The following is a 23,153-nucleotide window of genomic DNA, read 5'->3' as shown; positions in this document are numbered from 1 at the left end:
ACAATGTCCTTTTTAACAGGACATGCCCCAGGCTCCTGATAGCTCAGAGGTCACTGATCAATGCTTTGCATTAAACAGGAACCACTCTCACCTTCCCAGAACTGTCATAAAGTGGGGATGAAACTGGAGGCAGTTGACAGGAAAAATCCGCATTTTATTTGCCCGGCCACTATTGGAGAAGTGAGAGGGTCGGAAGTGCTGGTGACGTTTGACGGCTGGAGAGGGGCTTTTGATTACTGGTGTCGATACGATTCCCGGGATATTTTCCCTGTGGGATGGTGCTCTCTGACTGGGGACAACCTCCAACCGCCTGGAACGAAGGGTAAGACTTACTTTATAAATGATGTGGAGATGCTGGTGTTGGACTGGGGCGGGCAGTATGCAGCCTCACAACACCAGGTTAAAGTCCACCAGGTTTATTTGGTAGCTCGAGCTTTTGGAGCACTGCTCCTTCATCAGGCAAGGGCCTGGAAGCTCGTGCTACCAAATAAACTTGTTGGATTTTAACCTGGTGTTGTGAGGCTCCGTATTTTATGAACTAAGCTTTACTGCAGGGAACCGATAGCAATGCTTCGCTATTCCCAGGCTCGTAAACTCCATTGTGCCATGCGATAATCACCCTTTAAACAGCGTCTTTTTGGGCATGGGAAGTGCTGGGTACAGCGACCTTTAAAAAAGATTTTGGGCGGGATTTTCTGGTCACATTCGCCCCGACATTGGAAAATCCCACTTGAGGTCAATGGATCTTTCCATAAGTCTGCCCCTCGCCCGCTACGATTCACCCCTTCATTTCTCACTATCCCAAGTCTATTTATTTATTTTTTATTTATTTGTTTATTCGTCACAAGCAGACTTACATTAACACTGCAATGAAGTTATTGGGAAATCCCCTAGTCGCCACACTCCAGTGCATGTCTAGGTCAGTGCACCTAACCAGCACGTCTTTCATTCTGTGAGAGGAAACGGGAGCAACCAAAGGAAACCCACGCAGACACAGGGAGAACGTGCAAACTCCATACAGACTGTCACCCAACCTAGGAATTGAACCCAAGTCCCTGGTGCTGTGAGGCAGCAGTGCTAAATTTGAAAGTTTCACACTGTCACAATAATAAGGATTGCTCAAAGAGCAGGGGCCCCAAAACCGAAACAGAAAATGCTAGAAGCATTCTATGTCCGCTCCGAAGGGAACGTGCTCTCTCCCGATACGGCCTTGTTCTGTCTGCAGATGCTGCCTGACTTATTGAGTGTTCCTGGCATTTTCCAATGCAGATTGCTGCAATTTTGGCAATTCACCACTAGGGGTCGCTCTTTACCCAGCTGTGAAAATGGCACGAGTTCCGTTTTGCCCTCCATTTTGACGACTTGAGTCCAACTTTGGGACTCCTGAAAGTCCAAACCCATGTGTTGTGTGAGCTTATAGTTCCCCAACCTCAGGTTGAACAGCCCTGGAGCAATAAAAGTTCAGCTGGACAACGCAGACAGCGTTTGATCAAATGTTATAAATTTGAAAACTAGGCCAAGGAGGGGAGAAGGAATTCCATTGTGATGGGATCTATTTGAAGGTGTCACAGATACCTGACTGAAGCTTTTCATTAGATAATTGATGAATTGAAATGCGATGGGACAGCTGAAAGGTTAATCATATTTGCGGCAGCCTGAGTTTTAATGATTTTCTTGCTGCGGCAATGTGTGGAAACTGATATTTTGGCACAGCAGTTTTGACTACAAAGGGATGGGGAGGGGGTGGGTGGTGTTTTGCATTTTATGGTGCTGGATCTAATTCTGAGTTGCAAGTGCCAGAATGGCAAAATAAATTTTAACGATCATTCTGAGAGACCTGCACGCCACACGGGGAAGGAACATAAAAAATTTGTACCGACTCGTTGTGCAATGTGAGTTTTAACCCTTCAGTCGCCCAGTGAAGTTCTCTCGGAAGGTTAGCATTTGATGTGAGGCACTTGTGTCGTACGCATCAAGTATTGAGGTCCAGTCAACCATCTGGAGAGTTGTGGAGGTGATCTCTCTTGGCCAGGGTATGTTGTCACCTTCATTCCAGGATCAGGTGAGCCGTGGACTGCAGATTCAGACAGCATGTGTATTCTAACTAAAATGATGTGAAATGTAGCTGGTTCATTATTGCTACAACTGCAGCATCATCATCACACTCTCCTGCTGCAGGGGGGAGTTCTGTTACTTCCTCTCATTTGATGGATCTTCCAGGTGACCCAGAATTGACATCTTCAGCTTGAGTTACATCGGGGTGGGGGGGGGCAATGGTCTAGTGGTATTATCGCTAGACTATTAATACAGAAACTCAGCTAATGTGCTGGACACCTGGGTTCAAATCCTGCCACGGCAGATGGGCTGAATGACCTCCTTCTGCACTGTAGGGATTCTGTGATTCCCAAGGTGCTTTGCAGGAGCATTATTGAACAAAATTCCCAGGTACTGAATTTGAATTCAGTACCTGGGAATTAAGAATGCCAATCTAGATGAGGAGTTGGTAGAAGGAGGCACATTAGCAATACTTAGAAGGGCAGAAGGTTTTGTTTTAGTTTAGTTAGGGCATCACGATTGACTTGGGCTTAGACGGTCAAAGGAACTGTTCCTGTGCTGTATTTTTCTTCATTTTTACTGGATTGTCGGGAAAATCCATCTGGTTCACTAATGTCCTTAAGTGAAGGAAATCTGCCATCCTTACCTGGTCTGGCCTACATGTGACTCCAAAGCCACAGTAATGTGGTTGACTCTCAACTGCTCTTGAGCAACTAGGGATGGGCAATAAATGCAGGCCAGCCAGCAATGCCCATGTCCCATGAAGGAAAAAATGATGTGTTTTTGGGCTGCAGTGAAAAGGGGATAACAGTGAGGTCAGGGTAATAACAAATATGCATCATCCATGATGTCAGATTATTGGTGACCAGAGAGAGAGTGAAATGGTTCTGGAAGAAGCTGCTTGCTGATCAAACCCCCGTTCACAGTTGACGTTTGAAAGTTCCCAGCGGTTTTGTTTCCAGCAGTCTATGGGGTGGTTGGTGACGATGGTTCATGGGCCTCACATTTGGGAAAAACAAGGTTGGATTTTGTTACGGCTCAGAATTAGCCATAGGTGAGTGGCCTCCTCACAGGAGCGTGTTTGACTCCATAACATGGGAAACATCCCGTCTGCGTGTTGGGATAAATGTGTTAGATCCCTGGGCCTTATTGGACGATGAGCAGAGTTTTCTCATCTTTGGGCCAACATCAGCGAGACATATCGAGGCCAGTTATTCAGCTTGTTGCCAGATGATGTTCACACAGCCTTTAACAATGCGCCCACACTGGTGAATGGTAGAGAGAGGTAGGATACCAAAGCTTTGTGCAGTCCCTGTTTATGTTCCCGTTTATGTTAAACAACTGCTTTGGAACGTGCGAAGTGTGAGCCCAGGAACGGTATCTATATTGACGTCAATTCAAATGCACTTTGATAGTAGGAGCATGTTGCAGCTCCCTCTGAGAATGCGGTAAGCTTGATCACGGCTTCTTTTGGAACTCAGCCGACAGGGCTAACAAAGCTAACACTGTTTCTTTCCTTTCCTGCAGTTTCAACAAATGTACTTTGAGTTGATGTTTGGATGTGATCTATGGACAGAGAGGAGTTCAAACAGATTTCTGCTTTGCAGGGTAGCACAAGTCTGATACGTTTAAATGCCAGAATCACACAGTTAACTCTTACTCCTACAGTTTTATTCCCATCTGAGATTGTTTTCCTTGTTCCCAGAATGTGCAGCAGGATAACCCTTATAGGTTGTGCTGATGATTGATCAGCTAACTATATTTTTTCAGGCTCTGACTAACTTGATGTTAAGTTTATGAAATCTCCATGCTTCCTGCTTTCAACAAAACTTCATAGTGACAATTGCTCAAATTTGCTAAAAGGCAATTTTTATTTCACTGTGCCCTTCAACCAGCTCCCGTTCCCCCGGCTCCCGTTTCCCCGTTCTCCCAGCTCCTGTTCCCCTGATTCCCGTTCCCCTGGCTCCTGTTCCCCTATTTATAGAGTCTCTCTAACGTAGTTCAATGGCGGCACAGTGCTTAGCACTGCTGCTTCACATCTCCAGCGATCCAGGTTCAATGCCCGGTTTGGGTCACTTTGCGGAGTTTGCATTTCCCCCCATGCCTCCATGGGTTTTCCTCCAGATGCTCCAGTTTCCTCTCTCAATTCAAAGATTTGTGAGTTAGGTCGGTTGGCTATGCTAAATTGACCTTTAGGTCAAAGGGATAAATATGTGGGTTGACAGAGATAGGACTGGGGTGGGATTGTTGTCAGTGCAGACTCGATGGGCTGAATGACCTCCTTCTGCACTGTAGAGATTCTATGATTCCCAAGGTGCTTTACAGGAGCATTATTGAACAAAATTTGACACGGTGACACACTTATGGAATTATTGGGACAGATGTCAGGTTTTAATGAACTTCTAAAGAAGGAAAGCAATTTGGGGAAGTTTAGGAGAGTGAAATCCAGAGGCTAACATCAGGGTACTGAGATGATGGTCTCCAATGCCAGAACCATTTGGAAATTGGGGACAATGCTATCTCAGATACTGCTGTATGGCTGGAGATGGTCGCAGAGACAGGGAGGGGTGAGGCCATGGAGGAATTCGGAAACAAGGATGAGAATTTCACAATCGGCATGGTTGTGGGACACAAGGAGGCCATCTGGCCTGTTGAGTCTCAGCTAGATCTCTGCAGGAGCAGTTTAGCGAGTTCCCTTCGGGGCCTCCCCCGCACCTTTCCAGTGACTGTGCGCATTTTGTTTCTGAGCAGGCAGTTGCGCGATTCCCTTTTGTCAGCCTCGATCGACCCTGCCTCAACCACGCTTTCAAGATGTGCATTCCAGACCCTAACCACTCGCTGTGTGGAAGAAACAATTTTCCTCTCTTGTCACTCCTGGTTTAATCACGTTAACATTGTGCCAGTTAGCTTTTGACTTTGCTGCCTTTCTACATTGTCCAGACCTGTCAGGATAGTGAATACCTCGATCAAATTTCCTCTCAACTTCTCTTCAACATGTTTTTCTCGATCAGTCCGATTAACTGAATGCCATTCCTGTAAATCTTTTCTGCTCCCTCTCTAAAATCTTCATATCTTTCCCGAACTGCGGTGCCCAGAATTGGACATGATGCTGCAGTTGAGGCCAAACCAATGTCTTACACAAGTTCATCATAATTTCTTCACTTTTGTACTCGATGCCTCTATTTTTAATAGAATAGAATCCCTACAATGCAGGAGGAGGCTGTTCGGCCCATCGAGTCTGTGCTAGTTCTCCGACTGAGCATTTGCCCACTCACCCCCGCCCTGTCCCACAATGCCACACATTTACCCCACTAAATCCCCCCAACCTGCACAACTTTGGATACTAAGGAGTAATTTAGCATGGCCAATCCATCTCACCAGTGCATTTTTGGACTGTGAGAGGAAACCAGAGAAAACCCATGCAGACACAGGGAGAACGTGCAGACTCCACACAGTGACCCAAGGCCAGAATCGAACCTGGGTCCCTGGCGCTGAGACAGCAGTGCTAACCACTGTGCCACCGTGTTGCTGTTGCTAAAGCTCAGTTGCCCTTATGCCTTTTCTCGCCACATTTTCAACCTGTCCTACCACCTCCTAGGTGCATATATACCGCCAAGCCCCTCTGTTCCTATCCCCTCCCCCTCCCTTTTGAAATGATATTATTGCCTTTTGCTGCTACAGGATATGGAGTGGCACGGTGGCACAGTAGTTAGCGCTGGTGCCTCACAGTGCCAAGGACTCAGGTTCAATTCTGTCAGGATAGTGAATACCTCGATCAAATTTCCTCTCAACATCCCTTCAACATGTTTTTCCTGTGCGAAGTTGCATATTTTGATTTGATTTGATTTATTATTGTCACATGTATTAACATACATTTAAATTATTGTTTCTTACGCGCTATACAGACAAAAGCATAAACAAGTTGGGCCAAAGGACCTATTTTCATGCTGTAAACCTCTATAAGTATGCCATTCATAGAGAAGGAAATGAGAGAGTGCAGAATGTAGTGTTTCAGTCATAGCGAGGGTGTAGAGAAAGAACAACAATGCAAGATAAATCCATTCAAAAGTCTGACAGCAGCGGGGGAGAAGCTGTTCTTGAGTCAGTTGGTACGTGACCTCAGACTTTTGTATCTTTTTCCCGAAGGTAGAAGGTGGAAGTGTGTGTGTCCGGGGTATGTGGGGTCCTTAATTAGGCTGGCTGCTTTTCCAAGGCAGCGGGAAATGTAGACAGTGTCAATGGATGGGAGGCTGATTTGCATGTGGATTGGGCTACATTCGTGATCTTTTGTAGTTCCTTGCATTCTTTCCCTGTGTCTGTGCGGGTTTCCTCCGGATGCTCTGGTTTCCTCCCACAGTCCAAAACATGTGCTGGTTAGGTACATTGGCCGTGCTAAATTCTCCCTCAGTGTACCTGAACAGGCACTGGAGTGTGGCAACTAGTGAACTTTCACAGTAACTTCATTGCAGTGTTAATATAAGCCTATTTGTGACACTAATCAACAAACTTTAAATCTTATTTTGCATTTTTTTCCATTACGTTTTAGTCACTAAGTGTCTTGTCTATTTCGCCAATCTGTGTATGTCGGAGAGTTGGGGCTTTTAGAACATAGAACATAGAACATTACAGCGCGGAACAGGCCCTTCGGCCCACAATGTTGCGCCGACCAGTCTTATTTTTAAAAAAAACATTGACCCACTAATCTAAACCAATCCCTTTTCGTCCATAAACCTATCCACCAATCTCTTAAACGCCCCCAAACTAGGCGCATTTACAACTGCAGCAGGCAGGGCATTCCAGTCCCTCACCACCCTCTGGGTAAAGAACCTACCCCTGACATCCGTCCTATAACTACCCCCCCTTAATTTAAAGCCATGCCCCCTCGTGCTAGCTTTCTCCATCCGAGGAAACAGGCTATCACCATCCACCCTATCTAAACCGCTAATCATCTTATATGTTTCTATTAGATCCCCTCTTAGCCGCCTTCTTTCCAGTGAAAACAACCCCAAATCCCTCAGTCTCTCCTCATAGGACCTCCCCTCCATACCAGGCAACATCCTGGTAAACCTCCTCTGCACCCTCTCCAAAGCCTCCACATCCTTCCTGTAATGTGGGGACCAGAGCTGCACACAGTACTCCAAGTGCGGCCGCACCAGAGTTGTGTACAGTTGCAACATGACGCTGCGACTCCTAAATTCAATCCCCCTACCAATAAACGCCAAGACACCGTACGCCTTCTTAACAACCTTATCTACTTGACTCCCAACCTTCAGGGATCTATGTACACATACACCTAGATCCCTCTGCTCCTCCACACTATTCAAAGTCCTCCCGTTAGCCCTATACTCAACACATCTGTTACTCCTACCGAAATGGATTACCTCACACTTTTAGGAGCTCTGAACAGACTGTGTCACCGGTGACAAAATTATTATTCACTGCATCAGGGAAATGGAGGAAGATTGCTTTAAATAAATAATTTACAAGCCCTGGTGACTCCCAAAAGTGATGTATAGCTGCAATCGGGAAATGCTTCTCAGCTGCTCCTAGGACAGAGATGGTTAAAATCTGAAGCAATCACAGCTGCCACCAGACTGCACAACAGGAATGGCAGTGCTGACAATCAAAATGCTTTCATCTCCCTTCCACAGCCTCCAGTTCCTTCTGCTGTCACCCTCGTGCATTCAGCAGTCTGCCTGCGTAGGCAGATGCTTGGTGCTCCATCAATCACTGGCCACAGCAATCGATTGTGAATGATGCTTGTGGCATTAAACAAGCCGTGAGATCGCGGCTTAGGCATTGCAACAACAGAAAGGAAATCCACTTGTTCAGAGTGAAGACAGAATGATAAATCCCGTGTCCATTTTTCATGCAGATTAGTGACTTTGACCCATTCAGATCTCAGCATTTGAGTGCATACAAGATGTTGGATTTTCTGGCAGTCGTGGGCAACTATGTCATTAACTTTAAATGACATGTGGAATCATAGCAACCCTGCAGACTTTCAGCCTATGGAGTCTGCACCGACTCTCCGAAAGAGCATCGTACCCAGGCCTGTGTTCCCACCCTATCCCCGTAACCCCATGCCTTTACCGTAACCAATTCACCTAACCCTAACATCGTGGAACTGTGGGGAAAAAAACTGGAGCACCCACAGGACGCTCACGCAGATACGGGGAGAACATGCAAACTCCGCACAGACAGTCACCCAAGGCCGGAATCGAACCTGGGTCCCTGGTGCAGAGGGGCAATGGTGCTAACCATTGTGCCACCCTCCCAAGGTTCAGAATGCCCTCTTTAAACTTTTCCCCCTTTCTCCTTGTCTTTCACCATTTGATAACCTACCTGTAGATCAATACTCCAGGTCTGAACTGTCATATTGAACTGAAAGAGTTAACGCGGTTTCCCTCTCCACAGACACTGCCAGGCCTGTTGAGTTTTTCCAGCATTTTTTTGTTTGTATTTCCTATCACCAACATCTGAAGTATTTTGCTTTTATTTTCTTGATCACTGTGTGCTAGTATGGGTGTGTGTGTGTGTCTGTTACACGGGAGGGATGTCTGTATGGGTGTATGTTCGAATTTGCGTTCAAATCCGACCACAGCAGATGGTGGAATTTGCATTTAATTTTTTAAAAATCTGAAATTAAGAATTTACTGATGACCATGAAACCATTGTCGATCGTCAGAAAAATCCATCTTGCTCACTAATGTCCTTTGGAGAAGGGAATCTGCTGTTCTTACCTGGTCTGGCCTACATGTGACTCCAGAGCCACAGCAATGTGGTCGACTCGCAACTGACCTCGGGCAACTAGGGGTGGGCAATAAATGCTGGCCAGCTAGTGATGCCCATGTCCCACAAGTGAATAATAAAAAGACTGTGTTTTGTGGGAGGGGAGAGTATCTCTGTTTTGCGGGAGGTGTGTATGTGTGTCTCTGGTTTGCGGGAAGAGCGTGTGTGTCTTTTTTTTACTCATTCAGGAAATCTGGGTGCCGCTGGCTGGGCCAATGTTTGTTACCCATCCCTAATTGCCCTTAAACTGAGTGGTTTGCTTGGTCATTTGAGGGCAACTGAGAGTGAACCACATTGCTGTGGCTCTGGAGTTACATGTAGGCCAGACCAGGTAAGGACGGCAGATTTCCTTCCCTGAAGGACATTAGTGAACCAGATGGGTTTTTCCGACAGTGGTTTCATGGTCACTGGTAGACTCCTAATTGCAGTTTTTTTTTTATTGAATTTAAATTCTACCAACTGCCATGGCAGGATTCGAAGCCAGGTCCCTAGAGCATTAGCCTGGGCCTTTGGATTACCAATCCAGTAACAACACCACTTCACCATCGCCTCTCCAAGCAGGGTGATGTATGTGTGTGTGTTTTGTGGGAGAGATGTAGATGGGGCTGTGTGTGTGTGTGTGTGTGTGTGTGTGTGTGTTTGATGGTGGGGAGGGTGTGTGTGAATCTGTGGATTTGTAAATGAGTGAATGTTTGGCCAAAGTGCAGAAACCATTCTTACTATCTGCGGAACAGTCAGCATCATGAGGAGGGGTGAAAATGCTGAGACCACCTTGTTCCTCGTGCACCGTATCCACAGCTTGCCGCAACAGCACCGACATGACCACTGAGCTCCATCACACGAGAATTAAAATATTCAACTTCTGAAATTTAAAAAAAAAAATAGCTGCAAGCATTCTCCAGTATCTTATCCCTGGAATAATTCATCACCTTCATCTCTCCTGCGCTCACAAGTGCAGACGTACACATATCTTTATTTAAGCAGAGACGAACCACAATTCTCAGGATAAAAGCTAATTCCCACCAGATGTTTTTCATGTAACCAGTAATATCCATAGAGAGCTTCTCAGTGATCACTGCAGCTTTTCACTGTTTAATATTGGGCTATAGGATTTTCTGTCCATCATTCTGAGAAGTTGCATTTATATAGCACCTTCAACAAGCCAAAACATTTCACAGGGGCACTTTCACACCAAGCCACAGGGGGAGTTGTTAGAAAAAATGACCAAAAGCTTTCTTGCAGAAGACAGGTTTCAAGGAGTCTAAACATAAAAGATAGAGAGGGTTAGAACCATAGATCACTACAGTACAGAAGGAGGCCATTCAGCCCATTGAGCTTGCACCAACTCTCCGAAAGAGCATCTTTATCCTCTGCGATAAAGAACTCCGCAGATTCGCTAGCTTCTGAAAGGAGAAATTCTTCCTCAATTCTGCCTCAAATGGGCGACTCCTTACCCTGAGATGATACTGCTTGGTCCTAGACTCTCTCACAAGGGGAAATAACCTCTCAGCATCTACCCTGTCAAGTCCTCTGAGAATCCTACACATCTCAGTAAGGTCACCTCTCGTTCTTCTCGATTCCAGTGAGCAAAGGTCCAACTTACTCAACCTTTCCGTATTAAGAAAATCCCTCCATACCCAGGATCAACTCAATAAACACATTCTGGGCTGCCCCCAATGCCAGTATGTTTTTCCTCAGATAAGGGAACCAAAATTAGTCACTGTTTTCAGAGTTTTAGCAAATCTTCCCTATTACACTCCATTCCATTTGCCTTCCCTATTCCCTGGTGAACTTGCATTTTTGTGATTTCTGCATGAGGATCCCCAAATCTTTCTGCTGTAATTTTCTGCAGTTTTTCTCCATTTAAATACATGAATAAATTAATACAAGAAATAATCTTGGATCGGAAGATGTTGAATCCATATGGGTGGAGACAAGAAGTAACAAGCAGAAGACAACACTGCTGGGAGTTTTCTAAAGGCTCCCTAACATTAACAATACTGTAGGATGGAGAATAAATCAAGGTTAACGTGCAGGTTCAGTCAGCAGTTAGGAAAGCAAATGCAATATTAGCATTTATGTTCAGACGGTTAGAATACAAGAGCAGGGATATACTTCTGAGACTGTATAAGGCTCTGGTCGGACCCCATTTGGAGTACTGTGGGCAGTTTTGGATGTGGAGAGGATGTTTCCATTAGTAAGAAAAACTAGAACCTGAGGGCACCACCTCAGGCTAAAGAGACGATCCTTTAAAGCAGAGAGGAGGAGGAATTATTGTATTTATTCCCTCTCCCCACGCCCCCATTTTTTGCCCTTTGATGATTTAGTATTTTTAGAGTGTTATCAGTGTCTTCCACCATGAAGACTGATGCAAAGTATTTTGTTAATTTCTTTGCTGTTTCCTGGTTCTTCGTTATTATTTCCCCAGTCTCATTCTCTAAGCAACCTATGCTCACTGTAGCCTCTCTCTTCTTCTTTATATACTTAAAAGAAGCTCTTACTCTCCGTTTTTATGTTGTTTGCTAGTTTACCCATTTTCTCCCTCTTATTGGTCAACTTTTGTTGATTTTAAAGCTTTCCCAATCATCTGGCTTACCACTAATCTTTGCCACATTACATAAGAACATAAGAAATAGGAGCAGGAGTAGGCCATCTAGCCCTTCGAGCCTGCCCCGCCATTCAATAAGATCATGGCTGATCTGTGGCGGCTCAGTTCCACCTTCCCGCCCTCTCCCCATAACCCTTAATCCCCTCTCTTATCAAAAACCCATCAACCCGCGTCTTAAAAATATTTAGCAAGGCAGCCTCCACCATTCTATCCTTAACATCCTGGGTTAACTGAGTTTGATTTATTGCCTTCTTCAAATCCTTCCTCCTCACTCTTTGTTGTGAGTCAAGAACTATTTACATAAATGTCCACCATTGCTAATCAACTATCTTTTCTGCCAAATTCCTTTCCCAGCACATTCCAGCCAACTCTGCCCTCATTCCTTTACAATCACCCTTATTTAAGCTCAGCACAGTTGTTTCTGACCCAGATTTCTCACTCTGAAACTGAATGCTAAATTTTGCCACTGTTTCCTAGGGGATCTATTACTCTGAGATTGTTTATTAAACCTGCCTCATTACATACCACCAGATCCAAAAAAGCCTAATCCCTAGTTTGATCCACAACATATTATTGTAGGAAACTGTTCCAAATACATCCCATGAATTCTTTCTCATGGCTACCTCTTCCAATCTATACAAAGATTAAAATCACCCATGATTAAAGTACTGGCTTTTCTGCTTGCCCTTACTATAAGACCATAACACACAGGAGCAGAATTAGGCCACTCGGCCCAAGGAATTTGTTCCACCATTCAATCATGGCTGATACTTTTCTCATCCCCATTCTCCTGCCTTTTCCCCATAACCTCTGATCCCCTTATTAATCAAGAATCTATCTATCTCTGTCTTAAAGACACTCAATGAGCTGGCCTCCACAGCCTTCTGACGCAAAGAGTTCTACAGATTCACCACTCTCTGGCTGAAGAAATTCCTCCTCATCTCTGCTTTAAAGGATTGTCTCTTTAGCCTGAGGTTGCATCCTCTGGTTCTAGTTTTTCCTACCAATGGAAACATCCTCTCCACATCCACTCCATTCAGGTGTGACAGTAACCTGTAAGTTTCAATAAGATCTCCTCTCGTCCTTCTAAACTCCAACAATACAGACCCAGAGTCCTCAACCATTCCTCATATAACAAGCTCTTCATTCCCGCGATCATTCTTGTGAACCTCCTCTGGACCCTTTCAAGACCAGCACATCCTTCCTTAGGTATGGGGCCCAAAACTGCTCTCAATACTCCAAATGGGGTCTGACCAGAACCTTACACAGTCTCAGAAGTACATCCCTGCTCTTGTATTCTAGCCCTCTGAACATAAATGCTAACATTGCATTTGCCTTCCTAACTGCTGACTGAACCTGCACGTTAACCTTGATTTATTCTCCATCCTACAGTATTGTTAATGTTAGGGAGCCTTTAGAAAACTCCCAGCAGTGTTGTCTTCTGCTTGTTACTTCTTGCCTCCACCCATATGGATTCAACATCTTCCGATCCAAGATTATTCCTTGCTATAGTATTTATTTCATCCCGTGCTAACAAACGTACCTCACCACTCTTTCCTTTTTGCCAGTCACATACCCCGAAAGTTTAGTTCCCAGCTTTGATCTCCTTGTAAACCTCCTTGTAATGTAACTACATTTCAGTAATGACTATAAGATCACGCCCAATAACCTCAAATTGTGCATTTAATGGGTTGGGAGGTTCGAGGGGGATGTGAGGAAAAACCTTTTTTTACCCAGAGGGGGTGATGGTCTGGAATGTGCTGCCTGGGAGGGTGGTGGAGGCAGGATACCTCACATCCTTTAAAAAGTACCTGGATGAGCACTTGGCACATCATAACATTCAGGGATATGGGCCAAGTGTTGGGAAATGGGATCAGGTGGGGGGCCAGGTGTTTCTTGCATGTTGATGCAGACTCAATGGGCTGAAAGCCTTCTTCTGCACTCTATAATTATATAATTTTGTGACTTTTCTGCCAAATAATTTAAGTGAAGAGCCATTTGTTTTGCCATTTTGCCATATTTTCCTTTTTGATCCTGTTTGCTGCTTTCTTTTACGTTTGTACACTCTTCCTGTCACACTCCGAGAGTGGGATTTTCTGGATGAACTCACCCCATGACCAGAAAATCCCACCAGACGTCAGTGGACCATTCCATGGTCTGCCCCTTGCGGGCTATGATTCCTGTGGTGAGCAGACGGGAAATATTGCCCCTGGGGTATCATTACCTAAATAGCTGCCTTGTAATCCTGCCATTATCTTTTGCTCCAGAACCATCACGCCCTCTATTTAGTTTTAAGCCCTCTCTGCTTTCCTAGTTATATAGTTTCCAATAACACTGGTCCTGGCACAGTTCAGATGCTGGCAGTTTCAGCAGTACAGCCCGCACTTTCTCTAGTACTGATACCTGTGTCCCAAATCAAAAAAGTAAAAAGTTTATTTATTAACATCACAAGTAAGCTTACATTTAAGTCGGAGGTCACGTACCAACCGACTCAAGAACAGCCTCTTCCCTGCTGCTGTCCGACTTTTGAATGGACTTCGATTGCATTATGTTGATCTTTCTCTACACCCTAGCTATGATGATAACACTACATTCTGCACTCTTTCCTTTCCTTCTCAGTGAATCTTATGCCTTGTCTGTGTAGCGCGCAAGAGACGGTACTTTTCACTGTATGCTAATACACATGTGACAATAATAAATCCTATCAAAATTCACACTGCAATGAAGTTACTGTGAAAGTCCCCTAGTCGCCACACTCCGGCACCTGATAGGGTACACTGAGGGGAAAAATTAGCATGGCCAATACACCTAACCAGCACCAGGAAACCAGAGCACCGGGAGGAAACCCACAAAGACACAGGGCGATTTCTCACAGACAGTGACCCAAGAAGGGAATTGAACCTGGATCCCTGGTGCTGTGAGACAGTAGTGCTAACCACTATGCCACCGTGCTGCCCTCAGTAAGTGTATCAAACATGTTGGATATGTCTGGATTTGCTGACTCACATCAAATCCACTCAAATTTCTATGTGACGCACTTTTCTAAGAAACAATGGCGATTTAGGAAGTTAACAGAAATTTTCCAAACGCGTGTAACTAGCTTAATTGACTTTACTATTCAGCCTTTATGACTTTTAATTTACGAGAAGGAGAGGAATAAAGAGTCAAAAAATGCCAGTGTTCTAACCAGCAGCCTGAACACAGATTGAACTCTGAGTGAACTAAACTACTTCCGTACCACTCCTCCCTTGTCATGATTTTTGGCAGTAGTTTTATGTCAACATTTGAAGGACAAAGAAATAACATACATGATGTCTTTCATATCCCCGGAATGTTCCAGAAAGCTTTACAATCATTGAAGTACTTTACAGATTTAATCATTGTTATGATACGGGAACCATGATGTGGAGATGCCAGCGTTGGCCTGGGCTGGGTACAGCAAGAAGTCTCACAACACCAGCTTAAAGTCCAACAGGTTTATTTGGAATCACGAGCTTTCGGAGCACTCCTCCTTCATCAGGTGAGTGAATACTGATTGCTGATGAAGGAGCAGTGCTCCAAAAGCTCGTGATTCCAAATAAACCTGTTGGACTTTAACCTGGTGTTGTGAGATTTCTTACAATATGGGAAAACACTGTACCAATTTGGACACAGCAAGCTCCCACTGACTGCAATGAGATAATGACTGGAGAATCTGATACAGGTGTTGGCCAAAACACTGGGGAGAGCTCCCCTGCACTCTGCGGAATAACACCATGGGAAAGTTTATGCCCACTTGAAGGGGTAGATGGTTTACTGTCTCATCTGAGTGATGACACTTAGAATAGTGCAATGTTCCGTCAAAGAAATATAGACACATAAAAATGGTTCCAGGAGACGTTCTGTTATTACGTGCCAAGTGTTCATCCCAGTACTTTTTGAAGGATGTGAGGCATCCCACCTCCACCACCCTCCCAGGCAGCGCATTCCAGACTGTCACTATCCTCTGGGTAAAAAAGTGACTTGTATGCTCCTGTGTAGGAGAGATGGGAAGTGTTTGTGAGGCTGGCAGAAGGGGAGAGAGATGCACCAAAAGATATTGCAATCTGTGATGAATTGCCCTCCTAACTTATGTTTTCCTGGCGAGGAGTAAAGGCCTGGGCCCTGATGTGGTAAACTTTTCTGATATATTCCCAGCTTCAGGAGCTTGTCCTTGGGAAGGGTCAATGTAGGGGCTTACCATTCTTTAACACTGTGAGAACAACAATATGCAAAACCCGTGCCGTGTTTTGTCCAACTTGAGAATGTTTCAGGACAAGTTCAATAAGTAGCAAGGTTTCCATTCGCAAGATTGCCACTTTTTTTTCTCATTAGATATCTTATTGGCAGATGTTGGTGCCAGAAATGGTTTCTAGTTTAGATCATCCAGTCTGAGCATCAGACAGTCTGCGTGCCGGCACAATGGTTAGCATTGCTACCTCACAGCGCCAGGGACCCAGCCTTGGGTGACCATCTGTGTGGAGTTTGCACATTCTCCCCATGTCTGCATGGGTTTCCTCCAGGTGCTCCAGTCTCTTCCCACAGTTCAAAGGTGTGCAGGTTAGGTTGATTGGCCATGCTAAATTGGCCCTTAGTGTCAAGGGGATTAACAGGGTAAATATGTGGGGTTGTGGAGATCGAGCCTGAGTGGGATTATTGTCAGTGCAGGTTGGGTGGACCGAATGGCCTCCTTCTGCATTGTAGGGATTCTATGACCTGTTCAGTGGTTGCAGGCCAGGAAAATTGTCTCTACTCTGCCCCAACTCGCAAGATGGCAACCAGTTTTCCATTTATCTCTGCAGCTTCCCTGAGCGTGAGGGCAGTTGGGTGGCACAGTGTTTAGCACGGCTACCTCACAGCGCCAGGGTCCCAGGTTTGATTCCCGGCTTGGCTCACTGTCTGTGTGGAGTTTGCACATTCTCCTCATGTCTGCGTGGGTTTCCTCCGGTTTCCTCCCACATTCTGAAAGACGTGCTGATTAGGTACATTGACCCGAACAGGTGCCGGAGTGTGGCGACGAGGAGAATTTCACAGTAACTTCATTGTAGCGTTAATGTAAGCCTTACTTGTGACTAATAATAAAATAAACTTTTTAAACTTGTTAGCAAACAGCCCTGCTTAGGAACAGCTGTGAACAGTGAGCAAATAGCCAAGAACAACTGGATTGATGCAACCAAAATCAACCTTGTAAGACCTTTAATGAAAGACCATTAGAGGAGGCTCCTTCCACCATGTGAAGAGAATTTGATTCATTACATTTATTTTATTCTCCTTCCTGTCCTCCAGCTATGCTAAACACGTCTCTGAAGCTAATTATCAACTTTTAATAGCAAAGATTTGTAATTAAAATCTTCAGGTTTAAATGAGTTAATTTACACTTTTATAATGCCCAATTAAATAAATTCCTCTCATTTGTTTGCTGAAAGACTTGCTTTCACAAGGCTATCTGTAACAATTGAGTCTGTCTGTTTGAACCTGAGGGATATAGCTTCGGCAGTCAGCAAGATCTTTGCCAAGTGAATAGCCAAATCCCATTGAAGTTCCGTCCTTGGTCGTTGTTTAACAGATAATTATCTCTGCAGTGTTTTAACATCTGGAACAGTTTCTTTAATTATCTCCTCTTCAAATAATAGATTGACTCATCAAATAAACAAAGTTTGGGGCCCAGTGTTTGGATAGTCAGGTTGAGGAACAGCCTTGTGTTGGCTTCCTGTTTCATTGTTCTTGAACCTTCCATAATCTGAAGTGAATTTTGTTTTAATTGTGACATTTTTTCAACTTTTTCCAATCTAGTGGCAGAGTTCCAGTCTGAGTGAGTTTTCTTCATTGTCATTTAGACTAGTTACTCCATAAAAGCTCTTATATTCTCTTTCCCAGCTGCCCAATACAGAGAGAGAGAGAGAGAGAGAGAAATGATCAAATAACGTTTGTGCATTCATTTCAGGGCTGGGTTTTCACTGGTGTCTGATCCTACCTTGCTGTGATTTGACTTATTATAGTCACATGTATTAACATACAGTGAAAAATATTATTTCTTGCATGCTATACAGACAAAGCATACCATTCATAGAGAAGGAAAGGAGAATGTACAGAATATAGTCTTACAGTGATAGTTCCAGTGTAGAGAAAGATCAACTTCATGCAAGGTAAGTCTAGTCAAAAGTCAGACAGCAGCAAGGAAGAAGCTGTTCTTGAGTTGGTTGGTGTGTGACCTCAGGCTTTTGTATCTTTTTCCCAGTGGAAGAAGGTGGAAGAGAGAATGCTCAGGGTCCTTAATTATGCTGGCTGCTTTGCTGAGGCACCGGGAAATGTAGACAAAATCAATGGATGGAAGGCTAGTTTGTGTGATGGAGTGGGCTACATTCATGACCTTTTGTCGTTGCTTGCAGTCTTGGGCAGAGTAGGAGCCCATACCAAGCTGTGATACAACCAGAAAGAATGCTTGTCCATCTGTAAAAGTTGGTGAGAGTCGTAGCTGGTGTGCCAAATTTCCTTAGCCTCCTGAGAAATTTGGTGGGCTTTCTTAACAATATCATGGGGGGATCAGGACGCCTAAAAACTTGAAGCTCTCAACTGTTTCTACTTTGTCCCCGTTGATATAGACAGGGGCATGTTCTCCTTTTATGCTTCTTGAAGTCAATGACAATCTCCTTTGTTTTGAGGGAGAGATTATTGCACCAGTTCACCAGATTCTTTGTTTCATCATTATTTGAAATCTGACCGTTTGGAAGGATACCTGTTCTGCTATCTTTCTCGATTCCCTTTGGGGCAGTAGGTATGTAGGAACATAGGAAATTGAGAGCAGAAGTTGGCAAATTCAGCCCTTCGAGCCTGCTCTGCCATTCAATCAGATTATGGTTGATCTCTCCCTGGTCTCAAATCCATCTCCCCGCCTGTTCCCCATATCCATTTTTTTAAATTAAAAATATATCTATCTATCTCCTTGAAACCATTCACTGATTCAGACTCCACCACGCTAGGGGACAGTGAGTTCCACAAATTCACCACCCTCTGCGAGAAGTAGTTCCTCCTCCTCTCAGTTTTAAATCTACCACCTCTCAACCCATACCTGTGACCTCTTGTTCCAGATTGACCCAAAAGAGGAAACATTTGGTCTACATTCACTTCAACAATCTCTCTCAGTATTTTATATACCTCGATCAGATCCCCTTTCATCCTTCTAAACTTCAATGAATACAAGCCCAGTGAAGTGCCTAACATATTTTAACGACAATTCTTGTCTTTGAATTATCTTTTTTTAAAGCTAAGTTTGTTTTTTTTGGAAGGCTGAGTAATCAAATCCTCTCCACGTGATGGAAGGAGCCTCCTCTTTGTTACTTGTTGATGGTCCTACAAGGGTTGTATCAGTGCAGTTGCTGCAATCCAGTAAGACGAGGACCTTATCTGTGATCTGAAATGCACAATTTTGATCACTCTACCATTGCCTTCAGCTCCCAAAGCCCTGAACCACTCCACCTATCTCTCTCTCTTTTAAAACAACTCGTAAAACATACTTTGACCAAGCTTTTGGTCCTCTGTCCCTAACAATGTTGGTGTCCAATTTTGTTTAATTACATTCCCGTACAGCACCTTGGAATGTTTTACCGTGTGATAGGAATGCAAGTTGTGTTTGTTTGTTAAGCCGGCTGTAGGGTTCTGGGGGCTGCCAGGCATTTTTGTTTGAGCAGAGTTTGTGCATTTTCTATCTGGAATGTTGACAGTTCTGTAAATGTCCATCGCCAGGAAATAACTGTTGGATCGTGATTGGTTAATAGTTCAAATGACTTGAGCTCATTGGGAAGAATAAGTTTCAAACTTCACAAAGAAATAATGAAGATCAGCACTCAGACCACCCTGTAGGATTTTGTGACACTTCTTTATTATTCACTTGTGGGACACGGTCATTGCTGGCTAGCCAGCATTTATTGCCCATCCCTAATTACCCCAGGGTCAACCACTTTGCTGCGGCTCTGGGGTCACACGTAGGTCAGACCAGGCAATGACATTGCTGTCTCCACCTTCTCCACACCCCGCACCCAGCGAGAAAGGAGTCAAAACTGAAACCTCAAATTGACTTGTTTTTAATGCTTTCAAATCGTAATGTACTGACTAAAGATATTGCTTAAACAGCAATGATACGAGGCAACAAATGTCTGGGGAGAACAATTATTAAATACAAGAAAACGGTGTCAATTCTATACTCAATCCTAGGCAGCTAAACCTATATTAAGGCTAAAGATAGCAGTCCAGTGAGACAGCACACAACCACCTGCTTCATGTATGTAGCAATAGATTTTATCATTCCTCCTAGAAATCCCCATTGTTTCATATCAAAATATAGCTTTAGCTGGATCCTGATATCAAGTACCAAAGTGCAAAGAGATAGCACATTCAGCCCAAACATGGGTGACACTGCTGCGTCACAGCACCAGGGTTCGATTCCAGCCTTGGTGACCATCTATGTGGAGTTGACACTTGCTGTAGTTTGTAACTGATTGTTAACAAGGAAATGTGACAGAGAGTGAATTAAAAGGGGAAGGAATCCCAGATCTTAGCTCACTGAGTGATAAGAGTCACGTGTGTCTGGCACCTGTGTTCAGGGCTATGGGCCAAGTGCTGGCAGGTGGGATTAGGTGGGAGTTCAGGTGTTTCTAATGTGTCGGTGCAGACTCGATGGGCTGAAGGGCCTCTTTTGCACGTTTATGATTCAGTCGTTCTTTTTGCCCTACAACCTACAGGGTTTCAAAAACAGAAGCTTGGATAACCACTGCTCCTGAGTTTACCTTTATTCCTTTCCTCGCTTTTTCAGCCTTGCTGCAGTATAAACTTTGACTTATCACCAAAGTTTTCTCAATTTAAAAGGAGACCATCCCTGGCTTTCTGAGGCCGGTGTTGAGGGCCCAGCCCTGCCTTTGCTCCTACTGCATTTTTATTATGATAGAGTACATTGGAATGAAATCAGACTCCAAATAGGTTGGATAAGTTACTGTTTACATCATTCTTCCGAGAGTGGTGTCTGCACAGCTCGATCCCGAGTGCAGGGAAATGAGGTCTGCAGCGTTGAAACGACTGCGTTCATTGACTCTTGCCTGCCAACACGATGGTGTCGCACTGCCTTCCCCCACAACCATCCGTCTCCTGTGGGATGCGAACAATGCAGGTGCATCCTTCCACTTGTCTCCTGATGTTATTTCTAGGTTCACCATGTATGGTAACCATGTTTGCCTTCCACGGATCTACTTTCAGGAGTTTGCATGATGAAACATTGGGGGCAACACATAATAAATCCTGCTGGAACCTGGGCTCTGCAGATGTTGCCTTGCCTTGTGCAAATATTTCTCTGGCGTTTTAGTACAAAGCAAAACATTGAAGGTGCAAGGTAAGGTAGTCTGACATCAGCTGGTCTCCAGCAAGAATGCAGATACTGCCTGTAGCTTTTGAACAGCTACTAGATTATTGGCTGAATGTTAATATGAAATGTGCACATTCTACCTTCGTGAATTTTAACACAAAAGATTCAGGAGTCAATGGCAAACAACTTAAATCAACAGAGGAACTCCATGTGGAAAATGTCCTATTTCTGCTGTAGGAAAGGTTGGTTTAATAGCTGTACAGCGAGGGGTCACATGAGAATGTGACGATGTGGCAACAAAAGAGGACATGGGGCAAGAGAGCGGAACTAATCCTTGGGAGTGCAGGCAGTGCATAAATGTTGAAGTAACTTGCAGAGCTCAGGAATAAGCTACCTTGTTGAAAGTCGGTGTTATCAGTGATTCAGCGTCTCGAAACATTCACTGACCCTACCACACACCCTTAATCAGGGTAACCTCACCATCCATGCTCAGGGGCTACCTCACCTGCGGGTCTGGTGAAAGTAGTCATTGGTTAAAGTGTAAAGAAATCATAAAATCCCAACAGAGCAAAAGGAGGCCATTCAGCCCATCAGGTCTGCACATACTCTCTGACAGAGCATCTTACTGAGGCCCTATCTTATTTACCCATCCCCCCTCAACCTACACATATTTGGATACTAAGGGGCAATTTAGTATAACCAGTCCCTCTAATCTGCACACCTTTGGACCCAGCACCCAGTTTCTTGTATTTCTTGGACTGTGGGAGGAAACTGGAGCATCTGGAGGAAACCCACGCAGACATGAGAAGAACATGCAGCTTCACAGTCACCCTAGGCTGGAATTGAACCTGGGTCGCTGGCACTGCGAGGCACCTGTGCTCACCACTGTGCCATCATGCACAGAAAGCCATGTACCAACAGTCTGTGGCATGGGATCTTCCCCTCCTGCCACCCAATGATACAATGCCTGTCCCCATTGCACTGCAATAAGATGCCCCACCCCCCATCTCTGTGCAATCTGGAGGCCCTCCCCCACCAGTCTATAAAGGACAACTCTTCCTCCTTCACTGTGCGACCTGAGACTCCTCCCCCGGCACCCTGAGGCCCCTCCCCAGCACGCTGTGACGCAGGGCACCCACTCCATGATGGTGGCAGGGGTTCCCTGCTGCAGCACCCCGTGACCCAGTGCCCGTTGAAAAGGGCATTCCTCCTCTTGCTGTTTTCTTGCGGTCGCAGAGTAGCAAGAGGAAGTCTGAGTGATTTGTGGGTGGAGATTGATTGGACATTTTTTTTTTCTGTTGATGGTGCCAAGGCCAGTCTCTGATGCTCTCTCATCATTCGAAAGAGGCAACAAGGATTTCTCTGACTTCAGTTTTGACTGAGTTACTGAAATGCAACCTCACTGCTCATGCCTGGTTTCAGTCTCTAAAATCAACACCACCCAGTGCGATTGGTAAAGACCCAGCACTCAGTTTCTTGCATTTCTTCCCATTTTCCCTGCCACATTTGAACATGCTGACCTTTGCTGTGGTTTGATTTGGGGATTGTATGTTAGCCAAGTTCCACATGCATGAGGGCGGCCTCAACGGGAATCTTGGCTTCATGTCACACTACGCGTAACCCCCACCATTTGGCCTGGCGTTGAGACAATTCACAACTCATTAGCCTGTGATTATCCCTCTCGCATTGTCTGTATCTGTAAAGACTCGCATTCCAACCATTATCTTAAAATTGTGCCTTTGCCTATATATGCCGAGTTTGTGAAACCTACCTCTCCACTCATCTGATGAAGGGGCAGCGCTCCAAAAGCTTGTGATTCCAAATAAATCTGTTGGACTTCTAGCTGGTGTTGTGAGACTCCTTACTGTGCCCATTCCCAGTCCAACGCTGGCATCTCCATGTCACGGTTATACGTTGGGAGCCTTCCAGTTTCTCTCCAACTTGTCCATCCTGTTGAGTCGTGACAAGAGTATCCATGGACTGTTTGACTAGGGGAGGCATCGTACACAGCACTTGGCCAATGAGTGTATCACCTGTGTTGGGTGAGGCGGAGCCCCTTTCATTCGCAGCAATCACCGACAGCCATGGGAATGGGAGCCACGGTTGATGTTCTTCTCATCCATCCTAGTAAAGGGCAAACCAAAGTTTTTTAATCTATCAGTATATTTCCATATTGGTGATGATGAGGAGATAGTGAAGTTCGACACGTCATCATTAAATTATTCTTGTCTCCCCTGAGCAATTATATTTCCTTTCAAAGCTCCCTGGGATTACTCCGTTCAAAAGTGAAATCAACAAACGTTTCAGTGAAGAACATGGTCAGAATGC

General features: G+C 44.8%; 1 protein-coding gene across 1 annotated transcript in view; it reads left to right on the top strand.

Moving 5' to 3' along the window:
• LOC145357724 (polycomb protein SCMH1-like) overlaps nt 1-23,153 on the top strand; it is a 172,008-nt gene that overhangs the window by 92,417 nt on the left and 56,438 nt on the right. Inside the window, exon 8 of the mRNA XM_080211148.1 lies at nt 79-322. Within this exon, the coding sequence (XP_080067274.1) occupies nt 79-322 (244 nt within the window). The remainder of the gene's footprint in view (nt 1-78; nt 323-23,153) is intronic.

This window comes from Carcharhinus amblyrhynchos, chromosome 24 (assembly GCF_965287045.1).
Source record: "Carcharhinus amblyrhynchos chromosome 24, sCarAmb.v2.hapA, whole genome shotgun sequence".
Taxonomy (NCBI): domain Eukaryota; kingdom Metazoa; phylum Chordata; class Chondrichthyes; order Carcharhiniformes; family Carcharhinidae; genus Carcharhinus; species Carcharhinus amblyrhynchos.
The sequence above is the reverse complement of the archived record's forward strand: the minus strand, read 5'-3'. Positions and strand labels throughout refer to the sequence as shown.